The following is a 22,829-nucleotide window of genomic DNA, read 5'->3' on the forward strand; positions in this document are numbered from 1 at the left end:
GATGAAGTCCTCAAAAAAGTTTATACAGAGTAAAGAGGGCCCAGAACAGAGCCATAGGATTTGTCCATAGTTGGGAAGTAGTATATTAATGATGATCCAGCAAAGAAGAATGAGAAGAGGGAGAGGAGAACCAGAAGAGACTAGTGTCAGGAAAACTCAGAGAGGAAAGAATTCAGGAGCAGTAGTGTCAGATGCTACAGAGGGGAAAAGAAGAATGAGGTTAAGAAAAAAGCCATTGAATTTGCAAATTGAAAAAAGAATTAGTAACTTTGGAGAAACAAGTTTCAGTTGAATTATGAGGCTGGAAGGCTAGATTACAAATGAACTGAAAAAGACAAAGAGAGAAGAAGAAATGGAGGGAATGAATATAAACAGCTTTTTATTGAGTTTGGCTGTGATATATAGAATAACAGATATCCTATCAGTTATTTTTCATTCTTCTTTTCTGGATGTGCATTTCCTACACCTTGTATTACATGTGGGGTCATATTCTGTAACCTATTTACACTTACCATGGGTCATCATTGTTTACTGGATCTCTTGCAAGTTTGAGTTTTCTGAGATCATAGTATTTGTTCCTTGATTTTCAGCCATGTAGCATCAACAAAAGGTCACTGATATTTAAAAGATTGGTTTTGGGAGCATCAGTTTGCTTAGGAACATTGAAAGCCCTGGAGATAGTTTTGCAAATGAGATCTATACTGATCTCTTTATATTTAATTTGGGGTTTAGCTCACTACATAAGAGGCATATATCTATCTACACATGCCCTAATAGACTAATTTAGTGGATTGCCCATCCAAACTGTTTCAATCTGAGCATTTTTATCCAATTTTTTTTTGTGGTAAGAATGGTTACACGTATCTCTTTTGAATGACACTTGGTTTTATTGAGAAAATGTTGTAGCACATAGGTTACCTGTAAAGCAGGGACACTTTCTTTTCTGTAGGAAGGGAATAGTATTCTATTTGGGCTGTGTGAAGGATGGTTCAGCAAGACACATATATCTCCCTGTTTTTATATTTCACTTGTGGCTGATATATAGAAGGTTGATCATCAGATTTAGTTAGTTGGAGCTCAGATTCTTCCTCTACCCCTTGCTACCTTCTATAACTCTGGACAAATCATTTAACCTAGGTGGGCTACAGTTTCCTCAGTTGTAAAATGAGGGGTTTGAATTAGATGATTCCCTGGGCTTTTTCCAAATCTAAATCTATTAAGTTAATTCTTATCCTGAGGTATCTGCCATAGAACTCATGTATTTTTTTTTTTTTTTTTTTTTTTGAGGCTGGGGTTAAGTGACTTGCCCAGGGTCACACAGCTAGGAAGTGTTAAGTGTCTGAGATCAGATTTGAACTCGGGTCCTCCTGAATTCAGGGCTGGTGGTCTATCCACTGCGCCACCTAGCTGCCCTCAGAAATCATGTATTTTTAATATTTGCTTGGGAAACATGTTGTTTATTAGTAGTATTTAAACTGTAGTTTATTGTGCCAAGTTAAATGCTTTTTAAAAGAAATGGAAATTGTGGATTCTTATATATGTATATACATATATATATATATGTGTATACATATATATATAAGTAATATACCCACACATATTTTGTATATTATTCAGTCAGTTGGTGATTGTGAACATAGTCTGTTATTGAAAATTGTCAGTGACAAGTTGGATGTTTCCTGCATGTATTTTTATAAAGAATACCCTCAACATACACACACACACAGATGAATCTCAACAATTTTATAATGTTGAGAAAGTTGATATATAATTTGATATTGCTAATGTCTTTTTTATCTAAACAAAAATATCTGTGGTAGTTTTCATTTTTTTTTCTGAAATTTCCTTTCCCCTTTTAGATATCTTGATAACTGATGCTTAAATCATTTTAAATTTATGTCATGTCTGGCATAGATTTTCTATGTTATTTGGTCAGATCCAGCTGTTTTCTCGGAATGAGAATCACTGACCCAGCTCACAGTTTCAGAATTAGAAGGGCACTAAAAAGTGCTAAAAAGCCATGGAATCCAGAACCTTAACAAGAATCCCCTCAGCTACATATAGGAAAAGTGGTCATTTCTCTCACTTAAGGTCTGCAAGTGAAGCCTGAAATCCACCATTTTGTCTCAAGTTATCCCACAACACTTTTAGGAAGCTCTAATTGTTACAATTTTTTTCCATCTCAGCTACTCTCTCTTCATCTTCAACATTGTTTTCCTAGTTCTACCTTGTGGGGGCAAGGGAGGCAACATAGTACAGTGTAAGGACACTAGTTTCAGTTGGTCCAGTTACTTAATCTTTCCCTGCCTCAACTTAATCAACTGTAAAATAAGAGTTGAATTAGATACCCTTTGAAGTCCTGTCCTAGAAGAGATAATACAAGATCTACCTCTTTGCCATATGTCAGCCCATCAGATACTTCCTTTTATGCTCCCCCTTTTCAGTCTTTCTATTTCTGGGCTAAACATTAGTTTTAAAATTGATCCTTTTATGACACATGACCTCAAGGCTCCTCACCATTTCAGGTTGTCCTGCTATAGTCAATGATTAGTTTGTCAAATGTTTTCCTAAATATGAGACAATCCATTGAATACAATGCAGCATCTGTGGTCTTTATAAGCAGTCAGAAGTATCACCTATTGAGTTCTGGCTGCTATGCTTCTCTTAATTTAGTTTAAGATTCCTGCGTTATATTGTTGACTCATACAGTGTGTTAAAATTCCCATGTTCTTGTAGATGATTGCCACCTAGTTCTCTGCTTCACAGTGAGTGACTCATGAATACCCAGGTATAAGGCTTTTCATTCACTTTTATTAAATTTCATCTGATCAGAGTTGTCCTGGCATTACCTGGCATTCTACCCAATCAAGATATTTTTAGATCCTGAGTTTTTTATTTGTTGTATAAGCTCTTCCTCTCATTGTTGTGTCATCAACACATTTATGAGCATGTCATTCATATATTGCATGAGAGAGGTGACGTGGTAGACTAGATGAACTGCTAGATTCCAAGTTAAGAAGACCTAGGTTTAATTTCTTCTTCATATATTTCCTCTGGGCATGTTCTTCAGCCTCTTTAAATATTAGTCTCTTCCTTTCTAAAATGGGGATGATGATATCTATAACATTTCATATTGTTTTGAGGATCAAATGTATTAATGAAAATAAAGCACTTTGGAAATTTTAAAACATGAGAAAATTTTAAGTTATTTTTACTTTTAGTTGTAATTGATAAAAATGTGAACACATAGGTTCTTCCTCCAACTTGAACTATTAGAGATCACTTTTTGAGACCAGTCAGCTAGGTCTGAATCCATGTAGCTGTACTGACCTTTAGTCCATATCTGTCTACCTTGTCCACAAGGTTGGATTCATTTTAAGTGCTAACATTGATCATTCTATCACATATAAAACCCCAAGAGACAAAGTATCCAGTTATTACTAATCTAGTAGTTATGCCAGTCAATAATAAATTAATATCATTGTTGCTCTTGGTAAGCAAACATGACAAGGGAAACTCTGAAACACCTTAAATCAATTATTCTGACAGGGAACTTCTCTGACAAGTGAAACTCAACTCTGATTGGTGGGCATTTAATGAGAAGATGGGCTAGAAATTCCCTGTCCACCCAGTTATTATTTTGTTGAAGAGAGGGGAGGTCAACTAAGAACATGGACTGATCATGAGCTCCCTCTAACAATTGGGCCCCTTGACCAGTTCGTTTCTCCTTCATGATCTAGGTCACCCTAAACTTTAATGAAAAAGATTAAGTACAGGAGTTCTTTCCCTTAGAGAGACAATATACCCAAACTGGACTCTCTTTATACCCTGAATAGAAATCAGGTTTCCCAGTTGTCTAGTGTTTTGTCCGGATGTCTTGAACAGAGCTGGAATCCTTCTGACAATTTTTAGTAGAAAGGGGCTCCTCTCTAATCTAGCCTTTTTTTTTTAATAGAAAAGGGACTATTACAGATTATTATTAGCAATCAAATAGACCAGCCTTAAAATTTACATCTCTCTACTTATGTAGTTCATTGGTTCATATAGTGATAGAGAGGGTTCTGCTGATATTCCTTATGAGAGATCACTACAGAAATGTTTGTCTATTTGTACCTTTTATTTACTGCCCTTCTATTTGCATCTGTAATTGTTCTTGGAATGATCTGATTAGGGGGTGTTAAACCACTTTGGTTTTTGTTGTTGTCCTTAGTCATTCTCAATCATATCTGACTCTTGGTAACCCCATTTTGGGTTTTCTTGGCAAAGAAATGATGGAATCTGAGACTATTTGTGACTCTTTTTGGAGTGGTCTGCTATTTTCTTCTCTAGTTCATTTTATGAGGAAATTTAAGCAAATAGGGTTTTGTGGCTTGCTCAGTGTTAGTAAGTATCTGAGGTCATATTTGAACTTTGGTCTTCCTAACTTCAGGATTAGCACTCTATCCATTTTGCCACCCACTTGCTCTCAAACCTAGTAGCTACTTTGTGTTTTTTATGAGGTAACACAGTTTCCAAACTACCCCTCCATATTCTTATGTAAAATTTTGGTAATGAAAATATAGTCCAAAACAAAGTGGTCCTGGATTACCTTGCATTTTGTTTGGTAATGGCATTAAATATTTGTATAGAAAACATTGTGATGTTTGTTTTGTATGGGGTGGTAGACTATGCATTTCTCATCAACTCATCTCAGAGTTGATGGCTTAACTAAATATTATTGCAATCTAACATAATGCCTTCTCATCTTTATCCATTATTTTACTTTGAAATTTATTTTGAACTTTCTTTTTTTTTTTACTTTTATTTATTTATTTATTTTTTGGTTAGGCAGTTGGAGTTAAATGACTTGCCCAGGTCACACAGCTAATAAGTGTTAAGTGTCTGAGGTTGGATTTGAACTCAGATTCTTATGACTCCAGGCCTGTTTACTATCCACTGCACCATCTACTGCCCCTTGAACATTCTTTTAACCACCTTAGTGGTTAGTGATCTACTTAGTGATCTCCTTGTTTATAGATAGCTATTCCCCAAATGGCAGTAAACTTTTGGCTCCCATCATTTTTTATTGATGAAAAGTACCATCCAGAGGCCTCATGCCTGAATTTTCAGATAATTTTCTCTATTTTTCATCCTTTTAAATGATCTTTTGTAACAAGTATTTATTAAGCACCTATTATTTGATAGGAAATCTCTCAAGTTCTGGGGATACAAAGAAAGGTAAAACATTGTTCTTATTCTCAAGTAGTTATTTCAGTTTCTGTCTTCTTGCTGGTGACCAAATGCCCAGTGAAATTATTTTTTGTTATTTAGGTCCTCACCAGTTCCTTTATTGGTCTCTACAAAAAGAACTCATGAGAACTCACTCTTCTGTTCAGCTAAAGCTACTATACAATGTCTTCTGGCTTCATTTATAACAAGAATGCCAATGTGGTTCATTTTCTCTTTTAGAATAGTTAAGTCATTGATTATTGAAAAGTTATTATATATCAAGCCTCTGTAGACTCATTGCTTCTAAGAACCCATTTCACTAAAACTTAGTTGATGTATCTTCAGGAGTTGCCTGAGGCTCAGATAAGTTTCTTATGTGCTTACTAAGAGGCAGAGATGGTATATCCACTCAGGATTTCCAGACTTCAAATCATTGATTTCCTTTCAGTCCATTCTAGTGTTCTCAGGTTCTGTTTCTTGCATAAGATTTACTACTTTGTCTTACAAAATGCCTTTTTTTCTCTTCAATATCTTTTATTTAATTTTTGATCCCTTGCTTTATTTATATAGGCATTCTTGGAATCTTTGTGGAAAACCTCTTTTTCCTTTAAATCTCTGCTTGCAATTGTGATAGTGTTAGATATTAAATTACTTTTGATACCAGTTGATGTTTTGGTTTATTTATCTTTTCTAGCTTCAGTTCCTTTATTAGGGGAAGTGTGCTGGAGCCAGGTGATGCTTTTGGTTTCATTTTTGGGTGCAGAAATCAACTGTGCTTTATCTTTTTTTTGGGGTTCCTTGAGTTCTTATGCTGACCTTCACCTCCTAGGATGTCTCCCTTCTTCTAGATCTGAGGTTCATAGTTCTTGATCTTTAAAGGCTTCTCTCAGAACTCAGGAAAAAATGTTTGCCATCTTAGGACACCTAACTTATACTATACTGATTTGGGCATTTTAATATTTTGCTTGTAAGCATCTTATCTTCTCTAACAGATTGCTTCCTCTCTCATTCCCACTATTTCATTTATCTCTAGTCTCTCTCTGTTTATTGGCTTCTTCTCAAGTGCTTATCATCATATTCATGTTTCCCTCATCTTCAAAAAGCCCCCTCACTTGATTAATTTTTCCTTGATTGTTATGATTCTCACAAGATACTAAGACAGTAGAATTGATAGAGACAATAATTATCTAATTTAGCATGGTTAAGTATGATTGATCTGATCCTACAAGGAGATGTTATGGGCCAGAACTTGAAACAAGATACTAAGTGGAATTGAGGAGACAATGGTTCAATCTAATTTAGCATTGATTTAATCCTACAACAAGTAATGGTTTCTTAGTGATGTAATGATTGAAGTATACTCAGTGTACTGCATATAAGCAAGAAGCTGTCAGGGTCAGACTCACAAACCCACTCTCAGAGGCGGAGTCAGATTCATTCCATATTCCACTTTTGTGCTGGCTGGAAATTCGGAGGGAGCTAGAGGTTGAAGCTGGCAGAGGCAAAGGACTAGTGGCAAAAACTCTTGGAACCAAGGAGAGAGATAGGCCTCTAAAAAAGCTAACCCGGCTCAAGGAAGGAGACGAGACTTAAAAGGAAACAATAAAGGATTTGGACTTTAATTCCTGGCTGCATTTGGGGTGATTATTGAACTGAACTGAAACTAAGGCTGCTCTCAGAAGTTCCCCAAGAAACCTGCTCTCAAGAGAACATTATATTTTTGAGAAGAACATTACATTTGATAGTTACCATCTCATATCTCTTTTCTATTTTAGTTAAAACTTGAAAATGCTATCTACAATCAATGTTTTAACTTCCTTTCCTTTCACTCTTTTCTTATATATCTCCAGTTTGACTTCCAATTTTATCTTCAACCAAAACTGATCTGTCCAAAGTCATCAACAATCTCTTGATTGCCAAATTGAATGGTCTTTTGAGGCACCTAATGGTACAGTATATAGAGTACTGGACTTGGAATTAGACTTAAGTTCACAATTGTTCTCTAATACTTACTAGCTGAATGACCCTGGGAAAATCAATTTACATCTGACTGCTTCATTTTCCTTAGCTGCAAAATCTGTAAAATAAAGATAACAGTAGCATCTACCTCCCAGAATCATTATAAGTCAAATGAAATAATATTTGTAAAATGCTTAGCACACAGTGCCTAGTACATAGTAAGCACTCCACAAGTTCCTCCTTCGTTCCTCCCTTCCTTTCTCTCTCCCTTCCTCCCTTCTTCCCTCCTTCCTTCCTCCTTCCCTCCCTTCCTCCCTTCCTCCATTCTTATTTTCTCGTTTTCAGGATTTTTGTCCTGGTCATATTCACTAATGTTGGATGTTCCCTAAAGTTTTATCATAGATTATCATTTCTTCAATTCTCCTTCTATACTATTTCACTGATGTTCTCTTCAGCTCTCATGAATTCAATGATCATGTCTATACATATAATTTTCAGATCTATTTTTCCAATCCTAATTTTTCTCCTGATCTTTAGTCTTGCATTTAAAAATTGAAATTATTATCTTCCCTACTTCCTAACTTTCTTCTTATGACTATTGAAAGTCACATCATCTTTAGGTTATCTAGGCTTTCAATCTAGATTTTGTTATTTAATCTTCACTCTCTTTTGCCACCATATTTAATCTGTGGTCAAATTTTTTTTATCAATTTTACCTTCATAACATTTCTGTTATAGATCTTCTTCTTTCCTTTGACACTAGCATCACCATAGTATAAAAGCTCACCTCCCTATGCTTGAACTATTACAATAAAACTTTTGGTTGTTCTTGTCTCACATCTCTTCCTGCTCCAGTCTATCCCCCATGCAGCTAATGAAATAATCACATTAAAGCAAAGGTTGTCTTTCTGAATACATTATCTCTCCATTTAATAAATTATAGTGGGGATTCATCTTATCTCCACTGTAAAATATAAAATCCTCTTTTTATGTTCAAAATAGTTTCATAAGTTGGCTCCTCTGTAAAGTGGGAATAATAGCACTCATCTCCCAAGATTTTCATGAGGATAAATTAGATAATATTTGTGAAACATGTTGCAAACTTTGAAGTGCTATATAAATGCTATCTAGCTGTTTATTTTTTGATAGTTTACTTTAATAAAATAATATAACTTTGAAAACTACATTTTTGTATAATATAACTGTTTCCTTTATAATTCTATGCAATTTTCTTGCATTTTGGAAGAAAAAAAATGGGAGAAGCATTTATCAAAGACTTACTTTATGTCAGGCACTCTGCTAAGCACTTTACAATTATCTCATTTAACCCTTGCACTATAGTTAGTAAGTGTCTAAATAGGATTTGAACTTTCCTTTTTTTGACTCCAGTGTTTTTATCCACTCTTCCATCTTGCTTCCCCTAGGTATTAAAAAAAAAAAACATGATTCTTAAAAAGTGTCCATAAGTTTCATCAGATTATCAAAGGAATACGTGACGTAAAAAGTTCACTTTAAAAAAAAATAGAAAATTTCAGGGCCAGCTAGATGATATAGTGGATATAGCACCAGCCTTGGAGTGAGAAGGACTTGAGTTAAAATCTGATCTTGGAAACTTGACTTGTATTAACTGTGTTAATCCTGGGCAAGTCACTTAACTCTGATTTCCTTGCCAAAAAAAAAAATAGAAACTATCACTCCTTGGATTTAGGAGTGTGGTAGAAAAATCCCATGACACACTTTTGACTTTAATCTGCATTATTAATATTTTCTCTATTACATTTCTAAATCTATACAATCAGCAAAATAACAAATCAAGCTCTGATTTGTTGCATTTTCCAACTTCCAAAGTGCTCACACTGGATATTTAATAATTGGCTTTTGTGAGCTGGTTCTGCTGACTCTAGCACATCCCCATTTGGACTAGTTGATCTGTAAGACTCTAGCTCTAAATTCTGTGATCTTGAAGGGGAAAGATGATAAATCCTGAGAAGAGAAGCTCCTGGAGGTTAGAGATTTTTATTTGCACAAAATATTTTATATGGTTTTGATTTTAGACAAGGGGTTTCTAGAATTGGGCTTGTCCTGTCACTGTGCATCTTTTTTTTTTTAAAGGACTTATAGCCAAGGTATCTGGGATTCACAATTTGATATATTTATATAGTCCCATCCTTGAGAAAGAAGCTGGTTCAAGAGTATATGTGGAAGAACACATTTTATACCTCCCTGTGGAAATGTCTTTTTGACTCCCACCCCCTATCTTCCTTGGGAGTATAAGGATTTTAGCTTGGTAAATGACAGACTGTGCCTTGGGTAATCTCGTTGGAGCCAGTTTAGCTTGGTGTTAACCTTTGCTCTTGGAGGGGAAACAATGATGGGAATAATTTAAGCATACATTTTGCTTGGTTTTGGAAAGTGACTTTGGTCTCTGGTTTGGATATGAATGTTCTAGGGATTCATAAAGCTTCAAAGTCAAGAAGCTAACTGACTCAGGTGCTGAAATGAAGCCTAACTTTATCATCTTAACTGCCTCTTTCCATCCCCTATTCTAACTGTATTCCATTCTAGGCATTAATTATTCATTGTGGAGAAGGGGTTCACTTTCCTTATACTGTCAGAACCTTCTGACCAATTACCACCAATGGGCATTTGGGCACAAAGGCTTGGGGGTGGCAGACCAGATTAATGGTCTTGCTTCCATCATGAACTAAGGAATCCACTCATATGAAGGAAGAGCTAAGACCATTAATTGCCAACTAACTGCTACCTCTTAGAGAAGGCAAGCTATCTTAGCTGAAATAGTAGTGTACCCTGAGGGAGAGAGAAGAGGCAATTAAGACCACAGCCACCATTACCACTACCCCAACACTTTGCTCACCTCTTTCCTTCAGACCTGATGGAGTCAACATAGGACCCATAACCTGGGAGCCTTGGGAACAGTTAAGATTACCAACTCAGTCTATTCAGCAGTATCCCAGGAAGATACCCTTGTGAAGATGCAGTTTGGAAACCGCTCCTGTAGATCCTACAGCCATAGCCACACAAGCCCCAGAAAAGAAAATTCTGGGCACCAGCATCTTTAGCATTGTCAAGATTTTAGCAATAAAATGACATTAAATAAGTTAATAACCATCTGCTTTGCCAATTGAACTCTAAACACCATGGGAACTTTTCAACCAACTGCAGCTGAAATTTTCCATATGTCTCCCTTGTTAGAAAGTGAATTCTTTGCAAGGAAGAACCATTTTACTTTCCTTTTTCTATCCCCAACATTTGCCACAGTGCTTTGCACATAATAAGTGCTTAATAGTTGGTTTTTTTTCTCATTTGTTCAACACATATTTATTGAGTAGCTATGAAAGTGTCTGAGTCTGGATTTGAACTCAGGAAGAGTCTCCTGATTCCAGGCTTGATTTTGTCTATTGTGCCACCTAGCTTTAAGAGCAGTATAGAGTCATTTAAGGCATTTTAAGGTGGAAATGCCATAATATTTTTATTTGTTTATTTTTTTTTAACACACATTGTTTTATGAATCATATTGGGAGAGAAAAATCAGAACAAAAGAGAAAAACCATGGGAGAGAAAAAAAAAAACAGAAAAAAAAGAAGTGAACAAACCATGTGTTGATATACATTCCAGTCTCATAGTTCTTTTGGATGAAGATAACATTTTCTATCCAAAGTCTACTGGGATTGCCTTGCACTTGATGTTTTATTAAGTTAGTCAGGTAGTCATGTTTTAGAGGAAGGAAATACTCAAGACTGTCACATTGGAAAGACCTGACTTTGAAGTCTGGTTCTGTTACTTGCTATCTGTATGATTTTGGACAAGATACTTATATACTGTGAGCTTAAGTTTCCTCATCTTTAAAATAAGACTGGACCAAGATGACCTTTAATGTCTGATCCTTAATTCTACCATCCAGTCTCAAATTACCTGTTACAATGATGCTGATTACTCCTGGGACCTGAGCTGCTTTCCATCTATGAATAGCTGTTTATGTTTCATACTACTTGGGGAAACAAATTAAGTAGTTGAGCATTGTAGTTTAAAAGCCCAATGGGTATCATTCTGTACTGTAATAAAGAGGATGATGAATTGCTTCAGTGCCAAATTATATGCCTCATATAAGTAAGATCCTAGATTTGCCTTTGTTTTGCATATTATATGTATTTATAGGTTAAGCTATGGGTAGTCATCCTATAAATTCATCCTATAACATACTTGAAGGGCAGTCATCCTGCCTTTGCCTAACACACTGCCTTCTGAGGCAGGTTCATTCCAATTTTGGATAGTCTAATTGTTGTGAAATTTTTCCTAACATCAAGTGTAATTTTGCTCCTTTGATATTTCTACTCTCATCATTCCTACTTTTGGGAGCCAAGCAAAACATTTTAATCCCTCTTGCACATCACCATCTCACAGAGATTTGAAAAGAGCTATTCATGACACCTTTTTTTCTCTAGATTAATTGTTCCAAGATACATCAATTAATTCTTGTATGTTGAATTTATGATGTGGTAAATGTATGAGAAAGAAGCACTTTACTCAACATTTGGCCTCTGACTTTCTTTAAATGAAGTTGATTTTTTAAACTTTTGCTGAGGCAATTGGGGTTAAGTGACTTGCCCAGCAGCTAGGAAGTGTTAAATGTCTGAGGCTAGATTTGAACTCAGGTCCTCTTTACTTCAGGGCTGGCACTCTATCCACTACACCAGCTAGTATGAAGTTGATTTTTAAATAAATCACAGACTACACCTTAGAAAGGAGAGAGAGTTCAAATGCACAAGGCTTAGGTATCCCAGTTAGATTTGTTATGTATAACAAAGGCCCCAGGAATTAGAAATGCAGGGTGTTACACAGGTCTTGCTGGGAAGTCTATATCTTGGTGTGGTGTATAGATTTGGAGTGTTAATGGGAAGTAATAATTGACTAAATGGTTTCTCAGATAACCTATATGCACGCAGAAAAAAACTCCTATCTTTGACATGTATTAGTAATATTTTAGCCATCTTCCATGCATTCCCTGGATTCTAGGTCAGAAGTTGTTGGTATTTTCTGTTGTCTTTGCTTTCAAGTCTGTGCTTTAAGGTCTTTGAGTATTATATTTGAGAAGAAGGGAAAAAAAAGACAAGGCATAATTTGATTATCCCCATTGTTGATTTTTCAAATTTATTATGGACTGCTTAGATATGGGGGCCTGCTTTCATGGTCTTGGCTGAGCCTGTGAAACAATTTTTGAGAGCTCAGGGGCAGATTTTCATAGAAATGACTATCATCTATGTAGCTAAAGCTCCCTGGGATTTGGAAATATGAATATAATAGCTCTCTGGGGTTTAGGATCTTCTTCTCTGTAGGTGAGAAGAGTGATTTGGACCCTTAAGAGGTTTTGAGATATTGTTCATATCCTAGATTGTGCTATTGTGATAGAAACAGCTAAGTAGGACTTTCATTGAGTCAGAAAAGAGAAAAATAGATTGAGGAGAGAAGGAAAGGAAGAAAGAGAAAGAGAATGGGGAGGAGGAAAAGGGGGACGTTGGGCTTTGGTCTTCTAGGTTGCTTTAGCTGAATAATAGCACCAGCTGCAGAAAAAGGCAGAAAAATATCTGGAAGTAAAACCAAGACCTTGGAGAATAAGTTAAGATAGTGGGAGATAGATATATTGGAGTGATTCTCTGTTCTCTGATTAACAGTGGCTGCTTATTTGTGAGAATAGTTCACTTCCTTCAACCTAAAGATTGAGAGGAGGTATGGGATTGCTGGGGTGAGGGATGGTCTGTACTTAGAGAAATCTCTTGGTTCTTTCCTCTTTCTTATTGAAAGAGGAAAGTGGAGATCCCATTTTGTTTTCCTTAGATACACCAAATGTTAACACAAAGTTAATGAACAACAACCACCACAACCACAACAGCAAAGGTGCCATTAATTTTTTTATGGACTATTTCTTATTTTCAATTACCCAGAGCCAATTTCCAGACTCAAAATTAGACCTGGTATCTGTGGATAGATATTAAGAGGGTCTGTGAACTTGAATTGAGAAAAAAAGTCTTTATTTTTATTAAACTTGAATTGAAATTTAGTATTTTCATCTATTATGAGTATAGGTACTGAATCATATTTATTATACTGGATACTATAACTTATGTATCAATAGATATCAAAGATACTTTTATATCACATTACAATTGGAAATTGATTGGAAGTCCAATACTATAGAAGTATTTTCTTTTTCAAAGGCCTTCATAGTTTAAAGTTCTTATTCAAGCTAAGTAACAGCAGTCTTTATTTTGCTTCTTAAAAAGAATGATTTTAACTTGCTTGTATTTTAAATGCACTGTTTTATTATTTAATATTAATAAAAATACATTGCATATCACAAATTTATTTTCAAATATTTTGATAATTTTGTTTCAATATAATTCAATATTTTGCAATATCATGTTTTTTGTTTGTTTTATACATTTAAACACATTGTTCTGGAAAGAGAGTCATAGGCTTCACAAAACAAACATATACATAAAAAACTTAATAGCTCCTGCTCTAAAGCATATTCTCTCTAGTGGTATTTCTGATTTAGAAGATATGCTCAGTTTTATAGTCTTTGTATTCATTCTTTATCTACTTATATATGTACAAGTTTACTTTTGTTTCTACCTCAGTGCCATTGTAGATATTTAACAAATGATTATTGATTGATACATCCTGATGAGAGCAGAGTCCAGTGGTGCTGTCCTTTCTCTTGCTCTGGATGTCATGCCTCTGTTGTGAATATAGTGTTAAGATTGCAGTAGCATTTTGACCTTGACTCACGTTGAGCTAGGAAACCACAAAAACTCTTGGTTCTGCTTCAGGCGAACTTTATTTTAGCTAAACTTCCCCTATATTGTACTACTCAAGTTACTTTTTGAAACTAGATAATAATTTATGTTTATGGATGAATGCACATGTATATACATACCTACAAAAAGATTTTCTGCTTGCCCAAGGCAAGCTGAGCCAGCGCCCCTTTAGCCAGAACTCTGATTAATGGATGCTCATCTTTTTGCCAGCACATGAAAAGGAACTGGACCAAGAGTTTGAATTGGAGACAGATGCTTTATTTGGAGGATTAAAAAAGGTAAGAGCTATGTGAATGGCCATAAGTCTTTCTTTATACTCCTTGTTTGAATATTTTGTATCTCCTGTTTCCCATATTATTATCTGTGTATTGCTCAACAGCAAAAATGAAATATCTTTTTTGTTCTGTGAGTTAAGTCAATAGGCATTTATTAAATATTTACTATATGCCAAATACTTCTAAAATCTAAGGATATAAAGCAAGGTCAAACAGAACAACATAAAACAAAATTGTCCCTACTTTCAGGGAGCACATAGTCTTATGAAGGAGATAACATGCAAATAACTGTGTACAGGATGACATCCAGAATGCAGATATACACAAGATAAATTGGAAATAACCTCAGAAGAAAGGCACCAAACATTCAGGGGGATCAGGAAAGGCTTCCTCTAGGGGGTGAGATTTTATGTGTCATTTTAAGGAAGCCAGAGAAAGCAGGAGGCTGAGATGAAAAGAGAGTTCCAGGAATGGTGGTACATCCAGACAAAATACCTGGAGTTGGGAGATGGAGTGTCCTGTATTAGGAACAACAAAGAAGACGTGATATTGGATTGCAGAATATACGGAGGGGAAGAAGGTACAAGAAAGGGTAGAGAGAGAAAATCTCTTTTAGTATATTTCCAGTTTTCCTTGTCAGGCCGCATTTTGTTCCTTTTGGATAGGGAATCATGGATTGGTTTGTCCTCAGTATCCTCAGGACATATATAGCTCCAATTACTTTTCCCCAACTATTAATGAATATCTACCTATTGTAAAATACATACAATTCTGTTAGAATTTTTTGTTCTTGGTATCTCATCATGTGGACGTAATGCATGATTTTTCAAGAATGTGCTAGCATGTCCTAAATTCTTATAGATCTACTGGTCTGCATATGTGTTAGATATGGAGCCACTAATAGATTATATGTCTAGACTTCACAAATTGGAAGACTCCTCGACATTTTGACCTCTTTCTCTGGTTAGCTGGTTCTTCTTAGAGGCCCAGGCCTAGGTCCATGTCTTCATTTCTCTTCAAGATACAATTTTTATTCTCCCAGAATTTCTTGACTCTCTACAATGTCATTCACCTTTCCTCTTTCTACCTCTTTTTTTTAGTTTCCTTTTTATGTCTTGTTTTCTCCAATTAGAATCTGCTTGTGTATGTATGTATATACCCAGAACTTAATATGATGTATGTAGTACACTTAATAAATTCTTTTTGAAGTAAGATTTATATATGACAAAAACTGCTGGGAAACCTGGAAAATAGTTTGGCAGAAACTAAGGCATATATCAACATCTCCCACTATATATCAAGATAAAATCAAAATGAATAAATAATTTAGACATAAAGACTAATATAAGTAAATTAGAAGAGCATAGAAAAATGGACCTCTCAGATCTATAAATAAAGATGGAGTTGATGATCAAAAAAAAGAGAGAGGTTCATGGGAAGTAAAATGGGCAATTTTGATCACCTGAAATTTAAAAGCTTTTGTATAAACAAAACAAATGCAGGAAAAATTAGAAGGAAAATAGGAAACAGAAACATTTTTACAGCAAGAATCTCTGATAAAAGTCTCATTCCTTACATTTATAGCAAGCTGACCAAATTTACAAAAATAAATGCCATTTTCCATTTGATAAATAGTCAAAGAATATGCACAGGATGGTCATATAAAAGTACTCTAAATCATTAGTGACTAATGAGATACAAATGATATACCACCTCACACTTTTCAGGTTGATTAACATGATAGAAAAGGAAAATTACAAATGGTGGAGAAGATATGGAAAAATTGGGACACTGATACACTGTTGATAGAGTTGTGAATTAGTCTAACCATTCTGGAACACAGTTTGGAAGTGTACCCAAAGAGCTTTTAAGCTATGCATAATTATTTGATCCTGTGATATCACTACTTGGTCTATATCTCAAAGAGATTGAAGAAGAGGAAAATAGACTGACTTGTGCAAAAATTTTTATAGCATCTTTTTGTGATGGGAAATCGAGGGGATGCCCACAAATTAGGGAATGGTTGAACAAGTTATAGCATATGATTGTGATGGAATACTGAAATGATGATGCAGGATGGTTTCATAAAACCCAGAGAAGACTTATATGAACTCATACAAAGTGCAGGAACAGACTGGATGCTCAATTGTAAAAGTTAGCTACTTTGATCAAGACAGTTTCAAAGAACTCATGATTAAAATACTATTTAATTTCAAAGAAAGAAAAATGAACTCTGAATATAGACTGAAGCATACTTTTAAAAATTGGTATGTGTGTGTTAATTTTGTAATATGGTTAATATAGAAATATGTTTTGCATAATTTCACATGTTTTATATTTCTACTGTGTTTAACATATATTGGACTACTTGCCATCCAGGGGATAGCATGGGGGAAGGGAGGGAAAATTGGAATACAGGGTTTTGCAAGGGCTAATGTTGAAGAATTGTCCATGCATATGTTTTGAAAAATAAAAAAAAAACTTTAATAAAAATAACTTCACATGTTTAATCAATGCTTGCTTTCTCAAGGAGCAGGGAAAGAGTAGAAGGGAAAGAATTTGAAATTCAGAATTTTAAAAAAATGTTAATTTTTTATATGAAATGGGAAATATTTACCAAAATAAATGAAAATAGATTAAAAATAAATGCTTTTTGTCTTTACTTGTATGAGGATCAGCCTGAGCAGAATAGAATTCAGTAAGTCTATCGATTGTTTTTTTTGGTCACAGCAACTTCTGCTTTGGAAAAAAAGAAACCTCTATTCATATGTGCAATTCTTTTAGTCTCTCTTAGTGATAGAAATATCTATTTGATAAAGTATCTTTTTAAAATGCTAAATAATATTTTGGTATTTTCAACTTTTGGGAATTGAAAATCCTATTTAGAATTATAGCAAATCTAGCTTGGTTTCCTCTTTGAGAGAGAGGTTGAATTTGATCTAGTTTTGATTTGCTTTTTTCAGAAGTACTACTTTAATGCTTTTAAATAGGGTGAAGATGAGTCTATACTCTTCAAAACTGCCATGGAATACATTTTCAGCTAGATACTTTGAGGAAAGGCATTGAGGAAGCTTGGTGTCAGACTAAATACACATCTGCTGTTTGAGGTTATTCTATCTAAGTATGGAAAGGCTCATCATCATTATGTAGACTGTGGAAGGGTAACATCTACTGTGTATATCACAGAGATGTTATATTCTGTGTTGGTGGAGGGACTTCTTATGCTGAAGAATTATTTTACAAATTCAGAAGCAGTAGCCTACCTCTTTCTGTGTTTTATTTAATCTCTTTTCATACCACATTATTAAGTAGAATCATAAGAATATAGGACCATAGATCGTGAGCTGGAAGAAACCTTAGAGGTCAAGCTCATTTTATAGATACCTATAGATGGGAAAAGACTTACTCAGGGTTATGTAGGTTATAGATGTCAACAGCCATTTATTAAATATCTACTATGGTGTCCTATGTCAAAGAATGAAATTGTTCTTACTCAGAAGTATAATCAATGAAGGGAATAGGGGGAAAACAGCCCAATGAACATATGAATAGGAACTGAACTGGGGTTTAATCTCAGATCATTTGATTTCTGAGCCAGGGCTCTTTTCATTAAGGAAGCTAGGGCCAAGTTTACCTGGAGCTTTGAGATTTCTCTTTAATGCTTTTGTGACTGCACATCTTGTGGATTTCTTTGAAATAGGGCACTTCTGTGCCAAACTGTAGACATCTCTGAATCTAATTGCTCTTATATTCAAATGAAGGAGACAACACATGTAAGAGAGTTCAGGTACAAGTCATCTGGAAAGGTCCCATGGTCCTTAGGATTCAGTGGCAAAGCAATGGTAATTCACCTTTAGTTTATTGCTAAATTTACTGCTAAAACCGTATCTGTTTCTCATGTTGAACCATTTGACAATGTCAAGGACTTTGGTGGTGAGAATTTTCAAGTCTTTGGAAACTCTGAGTGCTCAGAAGGCAGAGGCTTTAGCACTAGCAGAAACAACTGCCAGGTTGCATCTTGATGCAATGGTTGAATCTGAAAATGAATGACAGCATCCTCTGTGAGTCACTGGACACAGATGGCTCTGGAGGAGAACGTAAGACTGGTGACCTTGCACAGCCTTTCCCTCACTTGAATCCAATTCACCTGCAGGCCATGTATCACCTCCCTGATGTTATGATTGGCTTCAGGAAGGAAGAACAGATGAAAACTTGAAGGGATAATGGCAATGGAATCAGGCTAGAAGCTGGATAGGGAGACTGTTGGTTGGGCTTTATGACAATTGGTTGCAATTAGTCAATAGTTGGTGGAGAGGAATATAAGTCCCCCTTCTGCCCAGAGATTGCTTCCCTTCGTGATGGCTAGGCTAGAAGCAGAACCAGAGGTGCTACTATTCCCAGTGCTCTTGGATTCAGGTTCCTGAGCTATCTACGTTGCGGTCTATTGTGAAATGTTGGCTTGACTTGTTACGGCATGTAGTCTCCTGTCTTTTTTCTTTTCTTTCCTTTTTTTAAAAAGAGAAATCAAACAGCAAATATGAAACAAAATCTTCAGGTATTCTGGCTTAAAGCATTTGCCTTAGCAACACAAGTTTTTGTGTGCACTTATTTTATTCAATAGAAAAAAAGTGGTGTCATAACTCAGAAATGTTAGAGAAAACCTCATCACATTTTTTTCAGTGGAAAAGACAACAGTCCCTACCCCCCTTTTAGGCTGACTAGATTATGAGATTTTCATCTGAAAGAAAATATTTTTGAGTATGTTGTGGGATTTAGGTAAGGAAAAGATCAGGACCCAACAAGTTTTGGAAACCACCACAGATTTCATTTTCAAGTTAACAGGCTTGGGCACTGCTTTGTCCTGTTGCCTCAGGACAGAGGAATGTGACTTCTAACATACTGCCAGTTCTCAGCTTTCATTCTGTTACTTCTCACCAAAGAACCTGTCCAGAAATGGGCTGACTTAATAACGTAAGCTTGCAATATCAGTTCCTTACATAGAAGATCCTAAAACTCATATCATTGGTGCTTTGTGTCTTTGTAGAAAAATAAATATGGTTCATGGATCCCTGACTTCTTCATTATGTTTTGCAGAAGTTTATCCTCCCATTCATTCACTCATCCATCCATCCATTTACCAAGAGTGTTTATGATACAGTACTGTGTTACATGCTGTGTTGGTTCAAAGAGATATAGGCAGAGATTCATAGACACCTTAAAAAGTTCTTAGAATAGTTAAATAGCAACATAAGACTATAATGTCCCAAGCCAGTAAATAATTGTCAATATAGAGAAGATAACTATTGTGTGAGCGCAGAAAAAGAGGCCACTTTGTTCTGGACTGATCAGGGAGACTCATAGAAGACAAGAGTAATTTAACCTTGACAAATGAGTAGGGATTTGGATGGGCAGGAGGCATTCCAGAGGGGAGCAAGATGAGCAAAAGAACAAAGACTGGTACACCGAAGGGTATTCTGGGACCTGTGAGGCAAGATTAGTCAGGCTGAAGTAGGGCAGAGGTAGATTGGAGCTAACAGTCTTCCTCCCTGCTCCTTGGAAATACTCTTGCCTTTTGGGAACATGATTTTTTTTGAGAGAATCTGAGTCTAGTGGTTTTGAGGAGCTAAGGATGGCTGTCCTTGCCAAAAAAGCTGTGTGTGGAAGGGAAACTTGAGTAGCTGGAAGAGTTATCGGGATACTACTTGTACTTCATATGGTCTGGATTCCCCATCCAGTTTATTCATTTTTTCCAACATCTGCCTTTTTTTAGGCTGTGTGAGGGCAAACACTTTGTACCCCAGGTTTCTGGCAGCATCCAGGAGCTATGGTATTTTCTGGAAGCTGTGTATGCCAACAGGGGAGTAGGATGAGAATGGGTAGTGTCTGGAATACTGGGAGCCAGAAGCCTTTTCTGATTTATCTCATCAACTGCTTTTATGCCTGGCATTTTCCCTTTTTTCTCCTGACTACTAAAGTCACAGGGAGAGGCTCTTTTTTTGAAAGAAAATTTTATACATATATATTTTGCTTTATGGAATAAATTGATTCAGTTATAAAGGGTTGTGGTCAGTCTATTGTGGGACAAGTTATCTTTGAGCTGAATTTTTGTAAATTGAAGCCTTTTCTCCAGCTTTGTGTTCTAAGTGGTAAAGTCATGGCTAGAACTTAAAGGTATCTCAAAGCCCCAAATGTGGCAGATGAAAAATTGAGGTCTGGAGAGACTGACTGAATTCTCCAAGGTCATATAGGAAGTAAATGACAAGGGTAGAATTTGAACTTAGGTCATCTCCTGTTGTACCAAATTTATTCAAATTTTCTGATTCACCCTTGACCTTTTATGTTTCTCTGATCCTCCTGTTTCAAGGACCTCAAGGCTCAGAAAGGGTAAATGAAATTCAAAAAGGTTGTAAAATAATGGAGCATCCTTGGACATCAAATCATGAATTCTTTTCCACTGTGTTACATGCATCCCTAGGACGCAAGAATTAATGGAGTATAAACAAACATTTTAATGCATGTGGAGATTACTATTTAAAAGCATCTTTAAAGCTCATTGTAAACTATGGAATGGAGTAATACAAACAATTATCTCCTAATTTGTTTTTTTTAAACCTAAATTTTCCTGTAGTAGGTTTTTTTTTTAAACTTGAGACAGAACAATTTTTCTAGTAATAAAATCGGAGCTAGTTTTTTTTTTTAAATTTAAACACATATTTATTTATTTGATTAAATATTTGTCTATTATGTTATATGTAAAAAATTTAAACATTCATTTACATTTTTTAAATTTCCAAATTTTCTTCCTCTTACTTGTCTCTCTCCTTTCCTTTGAGAAGGCAAACAGCATTATATTTGTTAGACATATGAAGTTATACAAAACATATTTATGTATTAATCATGTTGCAGAAGAAAAGAAGAAAAATAAAGTTTAAAAAAGTATGCTTTAATCTATATTCATAGTTTATTAGTTCTTTCTCTGGAGGTGGATCTATATTTTTTTTATCATGGGTCCTTTGGAACTGTCTTCGGTCATTGTCTGGATCAGAATAGCTAAGTCTTTCATAGTTCAATATCCTTACAATATTGTTGTTACTGTGTACTACTTTCTCTTTATTTAGCTTGTTAATAATACAAGTCTTCCCAAGCATCTTATTCATTATTTCTTATAGTTCTATAGTATCCAGTCACAATCTGACTGAATAACTATATTTGCTGAATATGCAAATATTATTGCAATAAATGCTATCACAACAATTTTATTCTTAGGGTCTTCCCTTACCACCAACCTCATCTACATCGACTCCATCTCTTTCATACTAAAAACACTATTTCTTATTATGGCAATTTATTCAACCATTCCCTGATTTATGGACATCCCTTCTGTTTCCAATTCTTTCCAATCACAAAAAGAGTTGCTATAAAATATTTTTTTTGGTACAAATAGGCCTATTTTCCTTTTTCTTTAATATCTTTGGGATATAGACCTACTAGGGGTATGGCTGGGTCAAAAGGTATGCAGTTTTATTGGGTGTAGTTCCAAATTGTTCTTCAGAATGGTTAGAATAGTTTATGATTCCATCAACAATGCATCAGTGTCTTAATTTTTCCATGTCTACTCCAACTTGTTGCCATTTTCCTTTTCTGTCCTGTTAGCCAGTCTGAAAAGTATGAGGTGATATCTCAGAATTGTTTTAATTGAAGCTATTCTTTCTAGACTCCAGAGAATGAAAAGAATTCTCTTGTGATTTAGCTGGATAAAAGTATTTTTTTGAATGGAAAGTATACTTCCCCCCCACACACCTCCAAGTTTGTGAAATTTAGCCAGCAAAGGTTACCCAAATAGGTCCCTTCATGTAATCTTCCCTGGTTCAGTCCCTTAGAAATACAGGAAACTCAATTTTACTTCTTGTTAGTTCACAAAATTTTTTGTTCCTTGACTCTGAGAAATGATGATTGGTTGTGTTCTCCATCTCTGAGAGGGCCACCATAAGTTACACTAAGCTTCTAGGATTTTAGTGTCTCCACAGAATTACAATACCTTGAAGAGGGGGAGGGGGGCAAGTTAAAGCAATATTGAAACCTTCTTATTAAAGTGCCAAGTTCTCAATTTGGTTTTATTCTTTGAAGATAAGAAGAACTGATGGTATTTTTTTTTTAATTTTCTGAGGTCCTACAGAACTCTCCTCAGATAAAAAGCACAGCTTGTGGGTAGTCTACCTCCATGAAAATTACTAAATAAACTTTACTCATGCCCTGTGGATCAGGCCCAAGATCCTCACCCTAACTTCAAAGCCATTCCTTAGGGTGCCCTGGACTACCTCAGATTCTCCAGCCCACTCCGTGCCCTCACCCAACTTTTCTTTTCCTCTAAGGCACAATTGCTCCAAATCACTTGTCCTGTATCCACTTGTCCCATTCTTGCCTTTGAACCCTTTCCAAAAGAGAACTGATTTACCTGACACATTCTTTTTACTTGGCAGGGGGTATTTCTATTCTTGAAATCTTACTTCCTCTATAAAGTTTCTGAGATTTATGGCTTCCTTTGTCCAGG

The 22,829-nt window shown here is 35.5% G+C and overlaps 1 protein-coding gene across 4 annotated transcripts in view; it reads left to right on the forward strand.

The window, feature by feature from the left end:
- HHAT (hedgehog acyltransferase) overlaps positions 1-22,829 on the forward strand; it is a 465,338-nt gene that overhangs the window by 20,654 nt on the left and 421,855 nt on the right. For 2 of the 4 annotated variants that reach the window (XM_074309063.1, XM_074309062.1), the window contains exon 3: positions 14,214-14,281. The exons of the other annotated variants lie outside the window; for them this stretch is intronic. In XM_074309063.1, the coding sequence (XP_074165164.1) occupies positions 14,214-14,281 (68 nt within the window). The remainder of the gene's footprint in view (positions 1-14,213; positions 14,282-22,829) is intronic. 4 annotated transcript variants of the gene reach the window in all.

The sequence above is a fragment of the Sminthopsis crassicaudata genome, chromosome 4 (assembly GCF_048593235.1).
Source record: "Sminthopsis crassicaudata isolate SCR6 chromosome 4, ASM4859323v1, whole genome shotgun sequence".
Taxonomy (NCBI): Eukaryota; Metazoa; Chordata; class Mammalia; order Dasyuromorphia; family Dasyuridae; genus Sminthopsis; species Sminthopsis crassicaudata.